General features: G+C 43.2%; 1 protein-coding gene across 1 annotated transcript in view; it reads right to left on the bottom strand.

The window, feature by feature from the left end:
- The window catches only part of ext1c (exostoses (multiple) 1c), a 56,730-nt gene that overhangs the window by 1,978 nt on the left and 40,769 nt on the right, over positions 1–13,983 (bottom strand). The window contains exons 5-10 of the mRNA XM_061741082.1: positions 13,592–13,711; positions 11,678–11,810; positions 10,671–10,789; positions 5,503–5,598; positions 5,340–5,426; positions 5,097–5,257 (exon numbers count right to left, since the gene is read on the bottom strand). Of these exons, the coding sequence (XP_061597066.1) occupies positions 5,097–5,257; positions 5,340–5,426; positions 5,503–5,598; positions 10,671–10,789; positions 11,678–11,810; positions 13,592–13,711 (716 nt within the window). The remainder of the gene's footprint in view (positions 1–5,096; positions 5,258–5,339; positions 5,427–5,502; positions 5,599–10,670; positions 10,790–11,677; positions 11,811–13,591; positions 13,712–13,983) is intronic.

Here is a 13,983-nt window from a genome sequence, read left to right as displayed (position 1 = left end):
CGCACATGCAGTGTCATGTGACGTCACATCCGCAGCCCAGCGCGGGAAATTCGGGACCGAATTGCAGCACATTTTGCAGCACACAGCCTGTTCAAGGCAACGGAGAGATACACTAGAGGGCTCATTCTTTTGGGTTTGGAACGCTTCATCTGACATTATTACTAGAAAACTTAAAATGTATACAGATTTTTTTCATAAATCCTGCCTCAATCCGGCCTCAAGCTCCTTTAACAGTAGTTTGCCCACTGTACAGGTGTAGTTAGGGATGGGAATCGAGAACCGGTTCTTGTTCAGAACCGGTCCCCAGTGTTTCAATTCCTTGGAATTGTTTGCAAATTTTGCAAACGATTCGCTTTTCGATTCCCGTGGGCACAAATGACGTCAGCACACACGTTGCTAAGCAACATGCGTAAGCCAACAGTCAATAGTACACATGGCGGCAAGCGATACAAATGCTCAAAAGTCTGGTTACATTTTAGTTAAAAAGAGGACACCAGGGAAACTTGCAATACTTGCCAAGTGAATATATCGTCAAAGGGGAAAAAAAATCCTACCATCATTTGTGCAAACAGTAGGCAATAACAATCAATGAATGTGGCGTTTTCGATCTGCTCCGTCCGGACCACGTCAGTAATTCTCCACCCAGCAGCAGCAGGAACGTTAGCATGTCCATGGCTAATAATACTGCAGGTAACTAGTTAACAAACAAACACTGCCTATCATATTAGCACCATTTGCTTCATTGTTGTCCTTTTTTTCCCCAAATGAAAAATCGATAAGGGAATCGATAAAGAACCGAATCGTTAAGCAGAATCGAAAATGTAATTGGAATCCTAAAAATCTCATCAATTCCCATCCCTAGGTGTAGTTGGTTCTTCAGCCACCAGGGGGCGCCACGGCCCAAGGTGAGAGTCAAGATCCAAAATTAGAACAAACTGTGAAGAGAAAATCCGAAGTGCTCAGGGAATTGTTAAGAAAGAATCTTGAAGGTGCTCTTTGGTGTTGGGGAAAAAAACAATATCTAATCAAAAAAAGGGAGTCCAAGGCACTCTTCTTGTGGAAAAATATAAAAAGCCTTTATTGAAACATGGCTATTAGTATAAAAACATGGGAGCAGAGACCCACGCGTTTCGGCGCAAGCCTTCTTCTTCTTAGAACAAACTGTCTTCATCTGAAGAAACCCAAATAAGAACATGTAAGAGCTTCACTGAGAAGAACTGAAACCCAAAGTAAACTAAACTAGAATCTGGTTATGAAATGACTGGGTTGGGAAAAATGTACGAGTTTATACAACTTTCCCCTCAGGGATCAATAAAGTAACTGATTCTGGATTCAGGAGGGGGTAAAAGAGCACAGATCTTCCCTGGGGCCGGTTAACGTGCACATCAAGCACAGTGCATTCATTCATTTCACTGTATTTTGTGTAAAGGGACATCGTACATTGATAAACATTTTAAAATGTAAATATACCCAATTGTAACCAAAAGGCTAATTTGCATTGGCAGTCCCCCTGCAAGACTCAGTAAAAAGATACAATCAACATTACACGACACACAATATCAACGGCAATTAAAACTCCAGACTCTGGAGCAGCTGGTCCTCCGTGTCCTGAGGTCAGAGGTCACTGATGCAATGGAATATACTTTAACAGGTATATTTTTTGATAAAGTAAAGCTTGCTGTTATATTTATTTATATTTATTATGTATTCAAGCAAAATTGAAAAACAAGGGGTGGGACCTCATAAGTTTTTTACTTCCTCCTACTCCTTTTCGGGCATGAAGGTGTATTTCCCTTTGATTTTGTTTAATGACCGTTTATTTGTATTCTTTTCTGATGTTTTGTATAATTGTTTTTCTTTTTTTATAATTAATATGCTCAAAATAAAGATTTCAATCAATCAATCCATCAAACAGAGCGGCCTCAGTATGTCAGGCTGGAGAGCTGTGTCTCCGGGATGGTCAGGAGCAGCACTGGTGCTCCACAAGGGACTGTCTTGGTGCCATACCTGTTCACACTCTACACAGCGGACTTTCAATACAACACTGAGTCCTGTCACATGCAAAAATATTGTGACGATACAGCCATTGTGGCTTGTATCAGGGGTGGTCAGGAGCCGGAGTACAGGGATCTTGTGGAATCCTTCAGGGACTGGTGTAATAAGTGCTGTCTCCACCTGAACACAGCCAAAACCAAGGAGATGGTGGTGGATTCCAGGAGGAAGAGGCCTCCCCAGTTACCAGTCTTCATACAGGGGGGGACATTGAGGTGGTGCACACATACAAATACCTCGGGGTCCTCTTGGACGACAAGCTTGACTGGTCCCCTAACACCGACGCCCTCTACAGGAAGGGGCAGAGAAGTCTGTTCTTCCTGCGGGCACTGAGGTCTTTTGATGTGTGTGTGGAGATGATGACCATGTTCTACCACACGGTGGTGGCCGGTGCATTCTTTTTTGCTGCTGTGTGTTGGGGAGGCAGCCTTTCAAACAAAAACACCAAGCGACTGGACAAACTGGTCAAAAAAGCGGGCTCAGTTTTGGGCAGGAGTCTGGACCCCCTAAGATCTGTGGTGGAGAGGGGCACACTGAACAAACTGAGCTATCATGGACAATAGCAGACACCTTCTCTCTCCACAGCCTCCTGGAGCAACAGAGGAGCAGGAGCAGGAGCAGCTGCAGCGGTCGGCTCCGCTCACTAGACTTCAGAACAGAGCCATTCAGGAGATCCTTCGTCCCAACAGCAATAAGATGTTATTGTTTAACGCCTCCTGAACTCAGTCCCACACACACTCACACACTCACACACCCACACCTGCCACAACTGGACTATATGCTATTTTGCACTTTATATGCTATTTTGCACTTAGTTTTAACCTTTCATTTCATGTCTATTTTAATACTAATGTGCTTTTATTGTCTGAGTGGAAGTGTGGTTGTTTTTTATGTTTTGATGAGCTGCTGTACAGTTGAATTTCCCTTCGGGGATGAATAAATCTATCTATCTATCTATCTATCTATCTATCTATCTATCTATCTATCTATCTATCTATCTATCTATCTATCTATCTATCTATCTATCTATCTATCTATCTATCTATCTATCTATTTGTTAATACAACAAACAATTAATGATCACAGATTTGAGATGTTTTAAATCATTCCTTGAGATTTCCCTTAAAGGAAGAGTATGAGGGACAATCCCTTATTGTAGATGGAAGGCTGTTCCAGATTTTCCCTCCTACAACAGATAACACATTCATCCCAAAGGTGGTTCATCTATGTTGTATCTCACAGTCACCTCTATCACACGAGTTTCATACCATCCACAGATTTCCTTCTGAAGAACTGTTTCAGCGGCAGTGGTGCAAGACCATGAAGGGTTTTGTACACAGTGCAGGCATTTCTGAAGGTTTTAAAATTTTGGAGGCTTAAAAATGTATGTCTTTTAAAAATGTTACGAGTATGAAATGAATGTGGTTTTTCGTCTAAGATTTTTAGTCCTCTTTTATAAAAGGGATTCAATCGGCTTGAATGCTGTGGAACATGCTAATGACCAGGGGCCTCATTTAAAATGGAGTGCGTAGAATTCATACTAAAAGTGCACGTAAACCCAAAAGCCGAAAATGGCGTGCGCAAAAAAAAATCCGGATCTATAAAACCGCGTGCACGCAAACTTCCACGTAAGGTTCTCTTTATAAATCACAGTCCAGCTGGAAAGTTGCGCAGCTGAATCCGGCTCACATCCCGCCCTCTACACGCCCACTTCATACCAAAAATGGTATGTTTTTGCATATGAATGAGCCTGCTGAGCATGCGCAGTGGCTTCCTGCAGCCTGTTTGGCTTCAGAATCATGGAATGAATGAACGTGTCGAGCCACCGTACTGAATTTCACTGAGATCTGAGATCTAGATGTTGTGGATGAGGTGGAGGACAGGAAAACGACATTATTTTGTGGTCACAGTAAAAGTAGAAAAATAAATAGTATAAAATACAGCGAGTGAGTGCAGCACGCCATTGCTGCGCGGAACGCCGTGAGTGCCCCGGCGCAACAGGCGGGGCATGTCCCCCCGTCTTTTCAAAATCATCTTTTTGTCCCCCCCACTTTTTATAGTTTAAAAACTAACTGTAGGATCAGCCATTAACTGCAAATCACACCCTGTGCGAAGGGCCCGGCAGCCCCGCTTCACCCCCCGCTCCCCCCTCCTACTCTCCCGTCTCCCCTCAGAGCTGCTCAGGGAAGGTTTATGGTTCCGCGTCACCAACGCAGAGCCTACGGCGCAGGTGCGCGTCGCCGCGTACCCTACGCCGTAGGCTCTGCGTTTGTTTTAACGCGGGACCCTAATTTAGGCTTACACCTAAGCCTAAAGGTTTCCTAAAGGTTTCACGCCCGCGTAAAACTCATTATATATATAAAAAAATCTGTGTCCCTTTAGGGAAGAAATGAGAGGCACCGTGGAGCCCCTAAACGCTCTAGGGACCCCCTCATTTGTTCTGTCCTAAAGCGGTGGGTGAAGGAGGTTCCCGGCGTCACCGCGGCTGCAGCAGCAGCAGAGTCCTGACTGAGCTTCACACACAGAGGAACACGATCAGCGCTATTTTATTATAAGTCTGATATATGTTGTGATATGTGATGACATTATTAAGAGTATGACATGAATCTGGCTTCATTTCACCCCCTCACAGCCTGCCTCCCCGGTTCCCCGTGTCTTAAGTAAATTCTTACGGGAGGGTCCTGGTTGCCGTAAAGATAAGCAGATTTTTCGGTTAGTTTTTTCTTTTTAGATCCGAGACTTTGCGTAGATGGTGGCTTCCGCAACTTTCAGGCGCTTTTTCTGCGCAAGCAAGCTTTATAGATGAGGCCCCAGCTAAGTAGGCAATAGTCAATGTGTGATAGGATCATTGAATGGAAAAACATTATTGCTGTCAGTCAATGAGTTCCTTATTTGTCTGAAGTTTGCCAGCTCCTCTGTGGAGGTGCTCTGGTTTGTTTACATGTAGTTTGCATACTGAGGAGTGCAGACATGGACATATTTGACCCCGGGTGGGGGTTGTTCTTGCTGCCGGTCTGCGGCGTCAGCGGTTTCCTCAGACCGACCTGTGGTAGAAGGCAGCTCCCGTCAGGACGATGGAGTAGTCGTTGGTCCATTTGGACGTGTAACCCCAGGTGTGCTTCAGGGGGTCCCAGAAGTGGCTGCGGGGCGGGAAGCCCACGATCCGCTCGGGGAAGCTCCACCACACCAGGAAGGCAAAGTTGACCTGAGGAAACACGCAGGAAACACCTTTTACAGACCCACTCGTCCATTCTCTGCTTTACATCCATCCCTTGGTGGTCACGCACCTCGCTGGTCAGCAGGACCGTGTCCTCGTCCAGACTCAGCACGGCCTCCGTCTCTATGGCAACGTGGGGTAGGAATCGGCTGGTGGTCTGAGAGAGAACCGGTCGAGGTTTGAGCGAGGGGAGAACATGGAAGACGCCAGCAGAAGACAGCGAGACGACTCACCTTCCTCCTGCCGTCCGTCACCACGAGGGGAACCGGCGTGGGGGGCCACTTACTCCGACTGGGGGGCGGCTTCTCGCTGTTCCACAGGATGATGATCTAAAAGGGAGGAGGCCGCACACTTTCAGTCACATGGTCGGTCTGGAAGGGCTGGCCTCTCCATCGCTGGCACATTCTATTATCATTATTATCATTATAATCTTTATTTAACCAGGAAAAAAAGTCTTGTTAAGGTTAAAAATCTTTACTCAAGACTCAAGAGAGTCCTGGCCGAGACAGGCAGCAGCAAAACACAAAGTTGCACAAACAAACAATAACAAAACAGTTAAAAACAAATCAGAAATACAGATCACAAACTAAATCACCAGTCAAAGCATCTACAGCCAGTTGTACTTGCTTCCAAGTCTTTCAGAAAAACCTTAAAAGCATCAAGTAACACCAGATTATTCAATTTTAAGATTTTCTGCAACTCATTCCAAGTTTCAAGTTTCAAGTTTATTCATACATAGCCATTTAAAATAAACGTATACAATTGTGACCATTCAGACATCTATAATGGTCCTTTGGCATGTATGAATGGGTCCCCCAAAGTAAGCTATTGAAAGCTTTTGGGAGGGGGCCCAAAGTTTATGAAAGAAAAATGAAATTTACAGTGCAATGTGGTACCGTTGGAAACATGAGAACAGTAGACATTACGATACAGACAATCAAACACCAATACATACAATCATTCATCCAGTCATCCCAATATCTCCATCATGTAGCAAGGGTATTTTATAAATAAGTAGACAGTAAATGTACTTTTAGATTTATTTTAAAAATGGAGAGAGAAGCAGAGGGGGCAGCATAGCGGAAAGCCCTGCTACCTTGTCCAGTGCAGACCTTTGGTACAGTCAATAAAAATAAGTCCTGCGACCGAAGAATTCTTGTCTTTAAATGAAGGAAACTTCATATGACATTTATATTTGATATTCCCTCTCAAATATTACTGGTCTTATCTAAAATTAGTTTATCTCAGTAACTAAATGTGTTTTTGAATACATTTGGAATTAAAATGGAGCAGACACATGAGAATCTCGCAGAATTCAGTTCAACAATCATTAATCCTGAAGGGAGGTTAGATGTAGTAACTTTTATTATCCAATTATCTTCAAAGAGAAATTAGAGATCCTGGGTGTGTGTGTGTGTGTGTGTGTGTGTGTGTGTGTGTGTGTGTGTGTGTGTGTGTGTGTGTGTGTGTGTGTGTGTGTGTGTGTGTGTGTGTGTGTGTGTGTGTGTGTGTGTGGGGGGGGTCTCCTGTAGAGGTCTGACGGACCTCCTGCGGTGGTCTGGACGACTTTTTGTATTTATAGAGGTATTTATCCTCCTCCTCCACCTCCACTTCATCTCCCATGATGGGAAAGTTGTTGAACTAAATCCTGGCTCTCCTAACATCCACAAGCACCTCCTTTGTCTTGTTCAAGATGAGATGACGAACAGCTGGACGGATTTAGATGTTTTACACCTCCACAGAATCAATAAGTGCTCATGACGCTGCTAACAGAAGCCTATTATCAGTCCCCGACCCGGACTCAGCTACCTCTGTTTTAGTTTGGACTTTTCTCTTCTATCTAACATAGTAGTTTCTAGGGCTGGGGATCGATTCAAATGTCAAGAATTGATTCCATTCAGATTCTTAAGATTCAGAATCGATTATCAGGATCCGATATTAATTTGGGTTACTGTTATTAAAAATGTTTTTTGAGCTGTTGCCTGAATTATATGGCTGTAGTTATGCAACATATGAATACTAGTAGGCCTGTCACTGCAATCGCTGCAGCTACTCTTCGTTCATTGTTTGATAGTTTCACACCACGCCCATGTGTGAATTAAATGACGTGACTCGTGACTGCTGGGATTAAAGTAAAAAAAATTAAAGTCGAAAAAATCGATTTTCCAATTCTAAATCGATTCTCATATTAATTCCTAAAAATCGATTAATATGTCTAAAGATCGATTTTTTTTCATCATTACATTACAACTTTTGGTATATTTTTGTTTATGCCCAAAAAAGGAATGTGGACACAAGAATAACTGGTGCCATGTTTTTGCCTTTAATTATATTTAAAAGGTATGAAAACATTAAGGTTTTCAGTTATAATTGCATGAATGTTCTATATTTTATTACCTTATATACTGTCTTGGGGTTACATTTACTTAAAATGCTAAAAAAACAAATTCTAAAAATGTAAAAACCGAAAAAGAAAGAAAATGGAACAAATAAAAATGGAAAGTGGGAAAAACTAGAACCGATTTTATACGGCCTCTGTTTGCTGCCCTGGATCTGTTTGATAATTTTGCCCCACAATGTTAGTTATATCAGCATTCTGGGAGGTGATTGGTCCTTACAGCATCATTAGCTGCCAATACTTGCTGTTGAATCTCAATATAATACTAGTATTAATATGTTGCATAACTACAGTCATATAACTCATGCAACAGCTCAAAAAACTGTTTTATTAACACTAACCCAAATCAATATCGGAATCGAATCGGATCAAATCAAATCTTGATAATCGATTCTGAATCTTAAGAATCGGAATCAAATCGATTCTTGATATTTAATCAATCCCCAGCCCTGGCTTGAATACTGCCCCCCCGCCACTTCTGGTGGAATTGCTCCGTTTCATCCGTAATATTAAGCATCAATATTAATAATTTAGCATCAAAAGTCAACACAAGATACCGCCCGTCTCCGCATCTGCTACAAATAGAGAGTATAAATGAGCCTTTATCTTTAACCTGGCCAGCTTCTTACAAGTCAAGTCAAAGGTTTTTCTTTAAATAGCACAATTAAAACAATAAAAGTTGACCAAAGTGTTGTACAAACTGCACAGATAAAGAAATATCCATGCAGATACAAATCTAAGAACGATAAACGTCTGTGTAATAAATTAAATAAAACGAGGAAAAACAAATGAACATGCATACGCTCAGTCAGCACTAAAAACTAGAAGAAAAAAAGCCACTGAAAGCCTCTGTTTACGGTTTGGATCTGGCAACCTCCGGGAGAAACTGATTTGTGGACCTAAATGCTCGAGCTGGAGTGTGAGGTTACAGAGGCTTACGATCATAAGATCAATGACAGTTGGATGATTGGAATCTGCTTAATCTGGGGTAAGAGCAGCGTGATCAGACTGTACGATGACGTCCTCTTGTGTCGTAGCTACAACCTGATGGAGATAGATGTAGGTTGTGCCATCAGCATGCGGAGTGGTAAACAGAGAAAGGGAAAATTAACTGCTCTGTTGTATAGAGGCCTGGACCCCATGTGACCTGTTTGTTTACAGCGCCATTGCGGCAGGAAAGAGAACCGATCGTGCACGTCGAATGTCACGGCTTAATCATGAACTTCAAAGCGTCCGAGTCTACAGCGCATTTCAACTCAAAAGTTAAAGAAAACTATGTTTTATTAGTACTTTTTAAAAGCATTGAAACTGTAACAGAGCTGCCAGTCCTCCAATATCCTAACATCTACGACGACCTGATCAACCTTGCTTCGTCCTTTTTCGGGGATTCTCTCAAAAATTACAAAAGCCTGGAGGGTATTAATGAACGTTATGTCCTGAATTTGTGAATAACATTAAGCTTTGGACTCTTTCAGCAAAGGATTATTTTATCACCACTGGAAGGGCAAGTGGCTCTTCATTAATTTAATTAATGAAGACGCTAAATAAAGGCACAACACCAACACAGTCAGTGCAGGCTAATGTCATCGGCATGTTCATCAGAATCATATGTTACTGTGGATTTTCACATTACTGAATGAAAATTTGAGGCACCACCTCCTGCATTAATTTCTATGATAAATAGTTATCGTGCAGGTGCCTTTTTGATTTTTTGAAGTGAGTCGTTCACACAGACTAAATGACCCTCTTATGAAGGCATGGATAGATGTCAGAGCGGATGGTGTTGAGCTTGGAGCCCACTGCAACTGCACAGCTGGATTCGTGAGAGCTGCTCTCATGTGTCAGCTGTATTGGTCACGTTTTATGGCATAAATCTGTTTTTTTTCACTTCTCTGGATCTTTAGGAATCTGATAAAAAGCTCTATCTGTTCCCCTTTTTCTAATATTCTGGCATCCCAGTGCACCACAAGTAGCGGGCATCGATTCCATCATTTACTGACGCAGGAACATCCTTCTCGCCATCTTCAGCTTCACTGCCAAATTGGCGTTGGTAACATTCTAGAGCGTTGAATGCTAGGAGTTCTGACGTCACGGTCCGGAGCTCTACATTAGCAGTCATGATTCAGGAGAACAGACCAACTTTAGGTGTCAGGTTTGTAAAGAATTCGTCCGTGATGTTACCAGACTGCAGACACAAACATCATGTGAGATAACTTCAATGTCTTCATAGTGTTGACATCTGTAATTCCACCAAATCTGATTCTTTCTCAGAGTCGACATGATTTGTCCCTGTGAAAATATATTTAACATTTTTTTAAGAAATTGACTTAGGTCGCATTGATATGTCATTTCAATTTGTATTTTAATTGGTGAGTCAGTAGACGGAGTCTGGTGATTTCTGAATCGCAAGACAGCTCTGCCCCCATTATGCCCCTATCTCCCTCTGAGATGGATGGCCATTTTCTGGAGCTATGATGGCGAATATCTTCCTAAGATTGGGCATCTTTGACCTGAGACAGCTGACCTGGACTCACAGGCTAGTGTTTGTAGCATGTAGTAGCTGGTCGCTAGTGGTATTGTGTTTTTTTTCTGTTGGAAATTAATTTGAACGACACTGAGCTTGTTCCTGTTTGGTGAGCTGCATGTGGACATTATATAATATCTATGAGCTATAAAGTGGCAAGAATTACTCTATGAGTCTTCTTCATACCTCAGATTTAGTCATGGTGTTCCACAAGGTTATGTACTAAGACCAATGTTTATGCTGTATAATAATACAGCATCAGAGAAACTTTTCATCAACATGCATATAATACTGAGCTACATTTGACCATGAAAACATGAGGGAAGTCACATGTTTCCTGGGAAACCTGGGTACTGAGACTTTCTGATTCGACGATGGCCAGTAAAATATTTCCTGAGCACATCCTGAGGTGTCTATATCTATTCAGGATGTGTTCTAGCTAAACTCTGAGCTTTTCATGATAAGGATAGTTTGTTTACCTGTGAGCAGTACTTGGACTTGGAGACCACCTGAAGCAGCTTCATGACTGGCTGTGACTGGGAGACCAATGGGGAGACGGCGTGAATGATGGCGGTGAACTCCTGACCAGGACTGACTCCTAAACACACCGCAAACAGAACACAAACAATGAAGCCAACATTGAAGCGCTAAACCCTGCAGTTTCTCTACTGACCACTAGAGTCTGGAGCCAACAGTCAGTACGTTTACATGCATAAATTGTTGCCTTAATCCGAGCGATATCGAATAAAAAAAAAAACATGTTTACACCTAAGCCGGGCTGTAGTCAAACCAAACTGAAGCACTTGAGATCGAGCTTTCAGTGCCAGATAATGCGTCCTAATCAGAGTTATTCCAGCATGTATACGCAACCCACGCTTAGCCGAGCTAGTCTTTCCTGGGACTTCTCCTTCCGGAAGAGACGACACCACGAAAACCAGAATATCAACAAACTAGAAGAAGAAGACCAACAACAAAGAAGGAACCGGAAGAATGCCAACGGAAAAGTGCATGTGGCGCTACCTAGCGTCGTGGAGTCGAACGCATCTCACCCAATAATCGATTGTCTTCTTGCGCATGAAAACTTGGATTTCTCTGAAACTCTAGTTTAATCCTTAACTAAATTGTTGCCACTAGCTTGATTTAGATGTGCACGTAACCGCACTGAGTGAGTTAGTTTACTTTAACTTCCATCTTAAAATATCCAACTTTACAGTAACATTAGTCACAGTGGTATAACATGAGTAACAAAAAAAGATTTTTAGGTCATAAAAAAATGTCTTTGGATTCTTAAAGGAATAAACATTCAACAAGTCTACCAGAAACAACATTCAAGTTGTCAGAGAAATCAAAAAAATACAAGGTTAAAAATAAAATGAAAAATTGATTTTGACAATGAAAAACCACCTCAGTCAAACAGACGGAAATGTTTGGTGACAGGCCTGTGGTGGATAGTTCCTCAGCTCTGACACTATCAGGAGGTGCTTACCTAGTCCCAGGTAGTAAAAGGGGAAGTGTGCCAGGTGTGTGGAGTACTCTGGCAGGACCAGCAGACCTCCTGGCAGTGAGTTCCACATGTACTTGTTCCTGGAGGTGTGGGAGAACACTCTGTCCTTAATGATCTGCAGAGAAACACAGCAGCTTGGGTGAGTTGGACGAGGACAGAAGCAGCTGCTGAGACAGCGTTCCAGCTGCTGATACTTCCTGATAAACACCAGGCAGGTGCCCAGGCTGCAACTGGTGCACCTGCCACACCCCATCTGTCTAAGGCCCCGTTCACACGTAGCAAAAACGTTGGTGTTTTCATGAGTTTTTGCCATTCATTTACACGAAAACGAAGCTCAAAGACACCAAAAACGATAATTTCTGAAAACTCCGGCCAAAGTGGACATTTGCAAAAACTCAATCTTCACATTTGCTTGTAAAGAGAGGGAAACGGACATTAAAGCCTGATTTATGGTTCTGCGTTAAACCGCCATTGTAAACTACGCCGTTGCAGTGACGCCGTCCTGAACCCTTCGGAATTCTCCGGCACTCCATTTCGCCGTGGTGCAATACCCCCCCAGAGCGCTATGATGTCGCGTTCTTTTCCCGAGAAAAGAAAAGGCGATTCATGCTCGAAAACCCTCCAATGTGGCTGAATTACAACAATTTTATTGTTATCGTCGTCTCTAGTTGATTCTTTGTTTAGCTTCCGCCTTTTCCCGTCACAGTGAACAATGGCGACCGAGAGAGAACCGGAACCGGAAATGCGTTGCCAACAAGCAAACCAATCACAGCCCTGTCGGTCTGCGTTGGGTCTGCGTTGCCTCGACGCGTAGTTAAATTTTTTGGGAGGTGCAAGTCAGGCTATGGCTTAGGCTATGGAGAGCCTCCCGCGTAGCCGCGTACCCTATGACCTAGGTTCAACGCAGAACCATAATTCAGGCTTTAGGCTTCAGAAAGTCCCATTATGCGACAGAAACGTCACCAGCGTCATGTGTGCGACCTTTGTTTACAATTTGTTTGGCCACTGTAGTTACTTGTGTCATTTGTTGATGTTTTTTTCCAGGATTCTGATTGGCTAGCATGACTTTATCCTTCTCATTACACTGTAGGTTTGGCTGCTCATAGCACCCCTTAACAGCGTATTTATGCAGGTTCGTGTAAATTAAGAGATTTTGAAAACGATCTGATGTCGTAACGTAGAGGGGGAAACATCAGTTTTTGTAAATACCTGGCTATGTGTAAACGTGGCCTAACCTCACATTTCTATCCTCAGCTGCTGCACCTGTCTGTCTTCATATCTTCCTGCATGAGTGTCCTTGAGCAGACTAACAATAGCGTCCTCCAGTGCATACAGTAAAATCAAACCAGTGGCTGCAGTGTGGCTTCCGGGCTTCTCCACCTCCCCAGGTGAAACACAGGCTATGTAATGTTTCATTACTAAGAATCTGACTGTAGCTGCTGAAAGACGCAGACGTCTGAATGGGAGCAGATGTTGCTCTAAAACCTGAGTACACCTTTCAAATGTTTCCTTCCCAGATGTTCCAGGTGTCCACTGCACTCCATTCCACTGCACTGTTGAACTGAGCACTGACAGAAGCTCCTTGGTCTCTCTAATCTTTCCCCTTGGTCTCAGTCTTGTGGCATGAAGATGGTAAACCTGCGGCCTCTGTTTGCAGACGTTAGGCTTGGACTAAAGGACACTGGTCTAAGACAACTCTTTGCAGATATTAAGAATCTGCATCTTTAGAGGCCTTTTTACATTAAATGAACCAGCCCAACATTTAAGACCCTGCAAATGGTTCATAAGAGGGGCCACCTCCCCCTCCTCCAAGGACCTACTCCAGTTCCAGGAAAATCCTCCATGTCCAGGTTGTTTTGGGTTCTGCTGGGAGTCAGGATGTTGCTTCGGACTCACCTCTAGCGTGGTCAGAACAATCTTGTCCACAGAAGAGAAGTAGGCATCCCACAACATCTGGGTCTTCTGTCTGTATGCCAGGACCCGCTGGTTTCTGATGGACCTCACTGTGGACGGCACCTGGAGACACCAGAACAAAACAATCCAAGATAAAAGTCAATAGAGGTCCATCCACCCTTTATCTATACATTCATTCATGGTCCATCCCTCTGTACATGCATCCATCCATCCCTCCATTATTCAATGCATGCATCCTCTTATCCAGGTTCAAGTCGTGGGGGCTGCAGTTTATTCCGAGAAGTCCAGTCCTCCCTCACCCCAATTTCAAGCATCAATTTCAAGGCCTAGCTCTGAGAGCAGCCTCGGTTTTAAGACCACATTGTCTTAACGTT

The sequence above is a fragment of the Cololabis saira genome, chromosome 15 (assembly GCF_033807715.1).
Source record: "Cololabis saira isolate AMF1-May2022 chromosome 15, fColSai1.1, whole genome shotgun sequence".
NCBI classification, from domain to species: domain Eukaryota; kingdom Metazoa; phylum Chordata; class Actinopteri; order Beloniformes; family Belonidae; genus Cololabis; species Cololabis saira.
This window is presented reverse-complemented; position numbering and strand designations above follow the sequence as displayed.